Source organism: Mercenaria mercenaria, unplaced genomic scaffold (genome assembly GCF_021730395.1).
Source record: "Mercenaria mercenaria strain notata unplaced genomic scaffold, MADL_Memer_1 contig_3284, whole genome shotgun sequence".
In the NCBI taxonomy this organism is placed as follows: Eukaryota; Metazoa; Mollusca; class Bivalvia; order Venerida; family Veneridae; genus Mercenaria; species Mercenaria mercenaria.
Genome location: NW_026461408.1, coordinates 53,871 through 64,540, shown reverse-complemented (window position 1 = coordinate 64,540; position 10,670 = coordinate 53,871). Strand labels below are relative to the sequence as shown.

The 10,670-nt window shown below is 34.8% G+C and overlaps 1 protein-coding gene across 1 annotated transcript; it reads left to right on the top strand.

The window, feature by feature from the left end:
* Positions 1–51: 51 nt before the first annotated feature.
* On the top strand, positions 52–10,462 carry LOC128552909 (uncharacterized). The gene is made up of 4 exons (XM_053533984.1): positions 52–110; positions 7,905–8,147; positions 8,409–8,558; positions 9,061–10,462. The coding sequence occupies exons 2-4, from the start codon at positions 7,943–7,945 to the stop codon at positions 9,429–9,431; spliced, it is 726 nt and encodes a 241-aa protein (XP_053389959.1). The 5' UTR covers positions 52–110; positions 7,905–7,942; the 3' UTR covers positions 9,432–10,462.
* Positions 10,463–10,670: the final 208 nt, after the last annotated feature.

The window sequence follows — 10,670 nt, the reverse complement described above, 5'->3', positions numbered from 1 at the left end:
AGTGCTGTTTTAGGAACGTTACGGTCGAACCAAAGCAGCACTGAGTATATACGATCTCTTACGTTTTCTTTCTGATAGACTAATACATTCAAGAAGGGATTTTAGTAAAAGTAAGTATGATTTTAGATTAAATTTAAAATAAAGTATTTGTGATACGAAAGTTGATCAAGCAATAATGACAGACGTATATAATGAAAAAGAAACAAGAGAAGTTCATATCCAAATACCTTGGTCTATTATAACTATTCTTTGAAATTATCATAAAAATATTCAAGAGATGTTAAACTTATGATGTGCGGAAATTGTTAAGTTTGTACATACGAGTATATATATTTAGTTTTTCCGCTTTACTATATCTTAAAGATACATATACTTAAATTGGTTCGAAAAAAAATGGCTTTACCAGCGAAATTTTTATGACAAATGCGGGAGGAAAAGGACTGGGTTTTGAAGATTTATTTTAGGTGTGAGAGTACGAAAAGCTGTTAATATTGGTTGAAGGTCAATTATTCGAATCCTCCTTTGTCTCATATAAAAAAACGACACCTTCATGTCGTCTTTACGTATCTTTATAGAACCACTTTTTCCTACGCCTATTTTTCATAAACGTTCTGGCATAAATTAACGAAACAATCAAAAAGAAAAAAGGGATTGAATAGATGTAAATGCCAGTCAGTTGTGGTCAGTGCTCTGTAGGACCACATTCGTAACAGATCGCATTTGTAACAGGTGTTACAAATTAGATCGCATATGTAACAGTAATCAAGCACATTTGTAACAATTTTTGAGACAAATGTGACCGATGCCGATTTTTTATGTGACATCTGATCACATTTGTCACATGTCATTTTCAATCGGAAAAATGAACAAAAAAGTGCATTTTTACATCTGAAACACATTTGTAACATGTTTTAGCTCACTTGTACGAAGTGACAAAGTGAGCTATTGTGATCATTCTTTGTACGTCGTCCGTCGTTCGACCGTCTGTCCGTTCACATTTTTCTTGTGAATACGATAGAGACAACATTTATTATTTGATTTTGACAAAACTTGCACAGAACGTGTATATATCTATGATATCTCGGTTCCTTTCAAAAACCAGCCATATCACGCTATTCGTCTTGGAGTTATTGCCCCAGAGATGGAAATAATTACTGATTTTAGCCTTGTGAACGCGATAAAGACCACATTTTTTGTTTATTTTTATTACACTTGCACACAACTTATATATCTATAAGAGCTCGGTTCCTTTCAAAAACAACCGTTTTGCACCATTTTACTTGGAGTTATGGCCCCTGAATTGGCAAGACAAAAAATGCTGATTTATCCTTGTCAACACAATGGAGATTACATTTATTATTTGATTTTTATTGAACTTATGAAGGATCTCACTTCCTTTAAGGTAGTTCTGCACGTTTGATAAACCGGAAGTGATGGCGTAACGTCATTTAACCAGAAAACGTAGAATAATGCCCGGATTCGGCGTACGGAACCGGAAGTCAGTTAATGAGTGAGTTAAGGGCAACCCGGGAGTAAATGTATTAAAATGGCACTGTTACTATCTTTCTTAAGTTAAAATATGATATTTAAAAAATCTTACATGTTAAATAATTCAAAATAATGTCTTAAAATTAGCTTGAAATAGGCGGTTCACTGTAATCATAGCCAGATATCTCAAAAATAAGCATATGGACCTATACATTTTATTTCACCATATTATAGGCCATATGTGTATTTACGACTGAGAGAAGTTTCATTAAAATCTACATTGTAGAAAACTTTCTATTCGCGAAAATGTTATGAAAATTGCGTTTTCCCCATAGACTCCCATTATGAAAACTTGCGTGAGGTCGAAATATTTCAAACCAGTCTAGCAAAAAATCAAGCACACGACCCCATCTTTTTTATTTGCTGAATTTTCTTAGTATATTCGGAAGTTTTGAAAAATCAGAGTTTAATCAAATTCTACATTGTAGAAAAAATTTTCATCCTAACGTGCAGAACTACCTTAAAACAGCCATATCGCGCCATTTGTCTCGGAGTAATGGCTGAAATAGCAAAATTTGCTTATTTTAGTCTTGTGAACACAATAGAGACCATAATTATTTATTACTTCATTTTGACCAAACTTGTATAGAAGTTATATATCTATAACATCTCGGTTCCCTGCGAAAACAGCTAAATGGCACCATTTGTCTTGGAGTTATGACCAAACTTGCACTGAAATTATATATCATTAAGATCTTGCTTTTTTCCTCGAAGACTAGCCACATCACGCTATTTGTCTTAGAGTTATGGCCCCTGAAATGGCAAAAATCGCAGATTTAATAACATGTATAGTGTAGTATTACTCTTGTTAGCGATAGTGGGCGATGACGACCCTCTTGCTGATTAGAGGGATATTTCCGGTCAGGTTAATATCTTGGTACTGGTTTGTTATCTGGCTATTAAACTTGGAAAGAATACCGTTTTCATGACTGGTCTGTTCATAGTAGCATGGTACTACATGTACATGTCACTTATAAATTTCCCATATCGGTTTTGGTTTGTAATATTTTATTTTTACTGAATGCATGAATATATGAATATGTATGATTAAAGGGGAAGATGCACACCACGTGCAACCCCTGTTCAACTTTTATAGGTTGTATCGCTTCAACAACAAATAAAATGCACTAAAACAAGATCAAGGCAGTCTCAACATAGAAAGTCTTGTAAAAGCTTGTTTTCGTGGAACACCGGGTATATATACATGTATGTATACTTTTAAATAGTGACTACTAGTTTGACTATTCGAAGACTGCTCATGGCTATTGTTCTGATCCTGATGTCGTCGGCGTGCGCGGGTTCGCTGCAAGATAGGTTTTTCGTTTTCGTTTTGTTTATCTTTGTCAATTCGCATTGCTTTGAACATAAAAAAAAAAAAAAAAAAAAAAAAATTATACCGACGACAATGGATACATCAAATGAAATATGTCCTATTCAAAACCCCGACGTGAACTTTATTAGATTATATTTACTAAGAGAGTTTTCTTGCCTGGCTTGGTGTCTGCATTCGTATGGAAACACTTTTATTTTGTATCTCTATAGGAGCGGCACAAGTAACTCCGTCGGTGAGGGTGGTGCAGTGGATAGTTTTGCAGATTACGAAACCGGCGGAACCTGTTGAATTCCCAGTCAGGGCCGGAATTTCCAGAGATATTGTGTCTCTCATCCACCCAGTTAAGACTTTACGTGTATCGGTGCGTTTTACCAGACCCGTAAACGTATGAGTGTAAACTCGTATATGAGCCAGGGTATAATTTCAATTAATATTAATGGGAGGAACTAACCATCGACTAGAGTGTCGAGGGATTCACGTTCGAGACTGGGTGATAACTACGCGTATCTGTTGCGATTTCCGCCTACCGGTGCTGTTTCAAGCTCGGAAGTTGTCTGTTACTAACATAAAGATACTGTTGTACTTATTTTGATATTTTTGACATTTTTATCATCATTATCATTATCATCATCATCATAATCATCATCATTATCTTGGACTGGTCCGTTGTAGGATCAATGGTAAGATTAACTGCCCTAAACTGTATTACCTAAATACTGTTGAAAACAGGCGCTCTGAATCCAACAAACAAACATAATATTCTTCAAAACCATTCTACAGGGTGCCAAAATTTGAGTCGTTTGCAGTAATAGGTGTAACATGATCACTACAGATTGTCAATAAATGGTGGTTATTTGTACCAAGGTATTTGGAAATCTGACTAAAGCGAGTTATGATCCGGACACAAACGTATATATTACAGCAAAATAACAAAACAAATTTATCTAAGTTCAAAGCTGTGACCATGATCTTGGATATAGCAACACGGATCATGATCGCAACAAACCTTCTATCCGTGCTGATCATTTGTACCAAATAATTTGAAAATCTGACAATGCATGGGCAAGTTATACCAAGGACAAGAACCTATATATAACTGCACGAACGCACAAACTCCGCTATTTCACGGCAGGATTATAATAAACGAAGGCCTATATCCTTACAAGCAAGCTCAGTGGGATGAGGTCGTGAGGGTAATTAAAACCTAAGGTGTATTTTCATAAAATCTCATATACATTAGTTCGCAGCATGCACAAGGTCGGACCCTCCTAGACTTAAGGCTAACGACTCCGTCCATGACAAATTGTATATGGTGATCTGGCATTTATGCATCTGAATTAGGATCAGAAAACTTTATATTCAGGTAGAATAAGCCTTCTTTGAGATAACAGCGAACCGTGTTGGCTGCACTGATCTGGGCCCACACTGGTTGCAAAGCCTCGAAGATTTCCGAAGGCCCATTTTCTCATGATGCGGCTCAAATAATTTTATGAAGTTTTTGACGTCGACGACGACCACGCTAACTTGTGATGGTGCTTATGGCAATCATTTAATGATGTTGCAATGATAACCAACTGATTGAACATTTGCAGTATAAAACTCAACATGATACATATGTGCTTCTCATGTCAACCCCCATGTTGGACAAACACATTCGTAACACATTTTACCTGTTACGAATGCGATCGCATACGTACGAAATCTGTTACAAATGCGATCTGTTACGAATGTGGTCCTACAGTGCTCCCATTAAAAATGGCGCATATTTGCTCTTCTTTGCCTAATAAACCCTACTTTCCGTTTCGATGTAAAAACTTGCCATAGTTCGAGCATAATCATAAACACTGTTTCATCTAATACCCCAGTCACACATACGGCGCGGATAGCTACGTCTAGCCACGGATAGAAACGTAGTAATCCGTATCGATTCGTATCGATCCGTACCTGAGCCGTACCTTAACGTAGTAACCCGTATTAATTACTACGTTTCTATCCGTAGCTAAACGTAGCTATCCGCGCCGTATGTGTGACTGTGGTATTATGCAGGATGTATTCTAGCAGTGAATTTGTGGGATAAAAGCACTCGTCCCAAACGAATTTGCGCAAAAAATGGAAAAATAAGGGACTTTTTTAGACTACACCATGGAAGCATTTTTTTCCGACCGAATTACTGCCCTTATTGGATATGTTGTAATGGTACTAATATCAGGAGAAAAATAAGAAACGTTCCAAAATAGAGTATCACCTACATGTTATTTTGTCAGTACCTATACGAAGACAGATGCCAGCCTGTCGAAATATCTAAGCATGTCTTGTTATACAAAGCAAAGTTACGGAAAAATAAGCATTCAAAAAAAGCTCAAATTTACGAAAGACCCGTGGTGACATTTCAACTTCATTATTTCACGATTTCTGCTTCCTGTTTTCACGATTTCCACTTCATGAATTCACGAATTCACGATTTCTGCTTCCTGATTTCACGATTTCCACTTCATGAATTCACGATTTCACGATTTCCACTTCATGAATTCACGATTTCACGAATTCACGATTTCACGAAAAAACTTCACGATTTCTTGATTTCATGATTTCACGATTTCTTGATTTCACGATTTCCACTTCATGAATTCACGATTTCACGATTTCTGCTTCCTGAATTCACGATTTCCACTTCATGAATTCACGATTTCACGATTTCCACTTCACGAATTTTTCACGATTTCCACTTCACGAATTCTCGATTTCACAATTTCCACTTCATGAATTCACGATTTCACGATTTCCACTTCACGAATTCACGATTTCACAATGATGAAATCGTGAATTCATAAAGTTGAAATTGTGAAATCGTGAATTCGTGAAGTGGAAATCGTGAAATCGTGAAGTAGAAATCGTGAAATCGTGAATTCATGAAGTGGAAATTGTGAAATCGTGAATTCGTGAAGTGGAAATCGTGAATTCGTGAAGTGGAAATCGTGAAATCGTGAATTCATGAAGTGGAAATTGTGAAATCGAGAATTCGTGAAGTGGAAATCGTGAATTCATGAAGTGGAAATCGTGAATTCATGAAGTGGAAATTGTGAAATCGTGAACTCGTGAAGTGGAAATCGTGAATTCATGAAGTGGAAATCGTGAATTCATGAAGTGGAAATTGTGAAATCGTGAATTCGTGAAGTGGAAATCGTGAATTCATGAAGTGGAAATCGTGAAATTGTGAATTCGTGAAGTGGAAATCGTGAAATCAAGAAATCGTGAAATCATGAAATCGTGAAATCAAGAAATCGTGAAGTTTTTTCGTGAATTCGTGAAATCGTGAATTCATGAAGTGGAAATCGTGAAATCGTGAATTCATGAAGTGGAAATCGTGAAATCAGGAAGCAGAAATCGTGAAATAATGAAGTTGAAATCGTGAAATCAAGAAATCGTGAAATCATGAAATCGTGAAATCAAGAAATCGTGAAGTTTTTTCGTGAAATCGTGAATTCGTGAAATCGTGAATTCATGAAGTGGAAATCGTGAAATCGTGAATTCATGAAGTGGAAATCGTGAAATCAGGAAGCAGAAATCGTGAAATAATGAAGTTGAAATGTCACCACGGGTCTTTCGTACAAATTGCACAAATCTACAAAGTGTGCAACTTACGGGATAAGAAAATGTGTAATCGGATATGTGGAAGTTTTGTTATTTCTAAGCAGGCTATGTATCTCTTCCACTGAAGTTAATCATAGGGGCATAGATGGTTGTGCTATATAAAAAATCACAATGATTGTGAGGAATTAAAATCATTAGGCGCATAAGTGAGTGCTCATTTGTAGGCAATCATCTGGCGATCTCATCAGCTCAGGGCTGAAGGGCTGATTATATCTCAATCAATAGCAAAGTCAAAATTGAGTTAGCATCCAAGATAATTCAATTTTCATGACAATATAACTATAAAATTATGCGCCATGGACACAGTGCCATTACCTTTGAATCAGACCTTACAACTTATAATTTTATATAAAGAAAAACATGAAATAATATTTACATAATAATAATAATAATAATAATAATAATAATAATGAAACATTAAAGAAGTGTTTGTAAAAAGTATTTTTGTGATCTTTTCCAACTAGACCCTTTCATATTCAAATATACATTCAACTTTAAGGACATTTCGATACTTTTTACAACCAACTATCTACTCCGTATGAATACTTTACAAACTCTGTTGATATAATGGAAAGATGGGTTAGGCACTTTATGATATTTAGCTTTAGAAATATATATAATACTGAACAATGAATGATATTTTTTTTTGCAGATGATTTTCAGTTTTAATGTAATTATCCAAAACCACATGTATCTTCTAGATCAGAAAAAAATCCTTCAAATCTTAAATTATACCAGAACGTCGCTTCATAAATATTTCTATATGATGGGATAACTGTGTACCTTAATGGCACTAACCTCCAGATTTGGCTAAAAATAATCTTTCCATTCTTTCAAATTGAAGTTTTGTCGGTCATATCATGAACAAAAGAATATGAGTTTTTGTTCATAAAATATTTATTTAAAATTGCAAATCAAGGAAATAAGATGACCGCCCCGTGAATCGAACCCCCGGGCCACCGCAGCAATAAAGACATTTTTCCATCGCCGTAACCAATAATGCTATAGTGGAATTAGTGTTAGTGAACTCTAACTACAAAAGATAGATGGTTATACATAATCGCGACAGTTTATCAGGAGTACAGCGTTACCAACGCTTTTTGATTTTCAGCGTAAAATGTTGTAAAAACAACAGTTTCTCATGTGCTTCAGTAACATACAGTTTGTCAGTAATTATGTTTTAAACCCATCTTACGATATACAGTTTAGCATTTATTTCGAGATAGTCTGAAAAATGCTTTTGTTTGTTGTCGAACACTCACGGGGCCAGTCCCTTTAAATAGCTCGAGCAATGATTTGCTTGTAGCATCGTACGCCTGGTTGATCTGTGATTAAATACTAATGTAAGTGAATATATTCCTGTTTTCTCTAGATCGAGCACGTGTCTGTTAAATACTGATAGATAAAACCATGGCTCTGGATATGTCAGACATAGATTCACTAGATGAAGATCTACGGGATGATTATACAACACTTTACTTCTGCTCTGGCTTACTTGCGGTCTTGTTCTTACTGAGTACGCTAGCTTTAACTCCAGCAGGTCTTTTCACTAATCACTGGGCTTCAGAAACAAACAAATATATTTATCACGACGAACGGGATGTAACCTGGCATGGTAATTATTGTTGATTATTTTTTCTTTTGCTATAGATCCATTTCATTTTCTATCAAAATACAGAATACTGCTGCAGTAACACATTTTACTACTCATTAATCTGTCTAACTTCTTTTTGTTTAAATTATGTCGATAAAATGTTATAAATATCGTTTCTACAATAGCTATGATCACTACCCAACCATTTAAGCTCATTTAAATGTTTACGTAGAAAACGATTTACTTTTGACCGTAAAACGAATCTATGAATTAAACTTTCAGGGATAAAAGATGAAGTTGTTTATATATTTGAAGTGACAGCATTTAGTTTCATATTTGTGCCTCTCAAATGCATATTGTATGTACCATGCTGCTGCGATGACTGGTGTGCAGGGATATTTACGGTTTTAATGATGTGCTACGGTGCTTCTGGTAACTGTTCTTTGAAAGAATAGACACGTTATTATTTAAAAAGTTTGCAGTTTTATCATTTTTATCAATTATTCCTTTAAAATGTGTTCTAACAGTTCTTTATTTACTCCATAGTGTGTTATTTGTTAATGTTACGACAGCCTGTAAAAACGCTGCACTTAAGAACGCATACTCGACTTTTCGACAACTTCTTGTTATGTAACTTTTTTATTATCACAATTTATTACAAACTGAATATTTACACAACCATATGTTTAAGTCAAATAAGAACCATAATTACACTCGGTTAATTAACTTTAAGTTAATGTTGTATTAATTTGAATAGTGACAGCTATTCTACTTGTCACAACCCGGTTAAAATTGTGCGTGCAATAATCATTGCATATATCGGAGTGGAGCTTTAAATAAGGATCACTCGTCAGCGTAGTCAACAAATGAAATGGCCAAGTTTGTTGTAATTTATACAAAGAAAAATACTTACTTAATGTTTTCAACTTTTCAGCTTTTTTCAGCTTCGTAGGATGTTTGATACACGCCAGTCAGTACTCTACGTCTCAGCTCGGTTATTCTTTCTATCTTTGTTTAACGCCTGGAATCCTTTTACTGCTGTTTATTGTCTTCTTTATAATATTGCAAGTCGCTGAAAATCAGAGTAACAAAGTAAATGTTAAGATCAACACCTCTAGTTCTGTGAGTATCCGACAATCTGCGGAACCATCAAGTGTAAGCCACAGACAAGCGTCAATGGATGCACGTAATGTTGGTACAAGTGTGTTTGCCATAATGCCAGCACATGGTCAAGTTTCAGGACGGCCACCAGCATACAACGAAGTACCAGGTATCAGAAAGTTCTTCAAAAAGCCTAACCTGTAGATAAAAAGATAACAGAAAAAAGTATCACGTGCGCTGCACATATATAGCAAATGGTTTTATGATAAAGATATTCCTAATTTGCGTGAAGTTTTCATGTCATCTCGAATTTAAAGGAACCGGTAATGCTTTAGAGTAATATGTGTGTGTGCACCAGTAGAAATACGTTATCCGTACGTATAGCAAATCGAAATACTTCTTATTTAAAGTCGATATTCTTCTGTTTGCATCACATGACTATGATTCCATTTAGGTTTTGTTTTACTTGCACACACTGCGGGGGCTTCAAATTTACTTCGACACAAAAGAAGTAGAAATGTATCAAATTCGAATTAAACGGAGTTGAATTACAAACAATAAAAAGGACTTTTGACGGGATTTGAAACATTATCCGAGATAGCAAGAAATGTTCGACATATTCGTGTTGGAGATCATACCGAGTTCATTTGCGCTCAGTGTTTTATTTGCCAGTTATTTTTAGATATTTTGCATGTCATAATTTCTTAACTTTTGTATTATGCTTGTTTGCTCAAGTTGAATAAAGTTGGACCCTAATGTGGAGGAATCGTTGAAAACAAATCTTACTTGAAACAGTCTGAGTTTTTATTAATAGAAGTTCCTGAATTTTCTTTTCAATATCCGATCAATGCCGAAAAGATATGAAAAAAATGTTAATTTCTAGAAATAGCAGCAGCCATATTGAAGTTTAGAAATGTAGCTGCACTCTTGAAAAATGTAAGTATCCATCAAATACTCCTAGAAATGAAAAAGATTGTATTTGTTTGATCTTTACCATTATGTCTCGAAATAAGACCCATATTGAAAGTATGTTATATTAAAACTTGCTATTTTTTTTACATCGCCTTGAAAACAAAACAACTGTGATATTTATGTATTTTAAAAGTCTATAACTTTCTCATTGTCCGACAAATATAAATTTAAGTCACAACACTTTTATGAATACTATAATTTTTTTTTAAAAGTTCAATCACTCATACATGTAAAACAGACTACTGGCAAGATAAGCAATTGAATTTTAGTGATGGGCAAAACTGTTGCATATATTCACATATTCACATATTGTGTTACTTTAGATTTTAAAGTAGGATTCTATTTGGATAAGGTTATTTTTCTTTCCTTTTATAAACATACATAGATAAAGTATCTATTCCATGAAAAAACACCTGAGTATTCCAAAGCAAATTATTACTCAGTAAGTAATATATTGAGCAGACATATGTA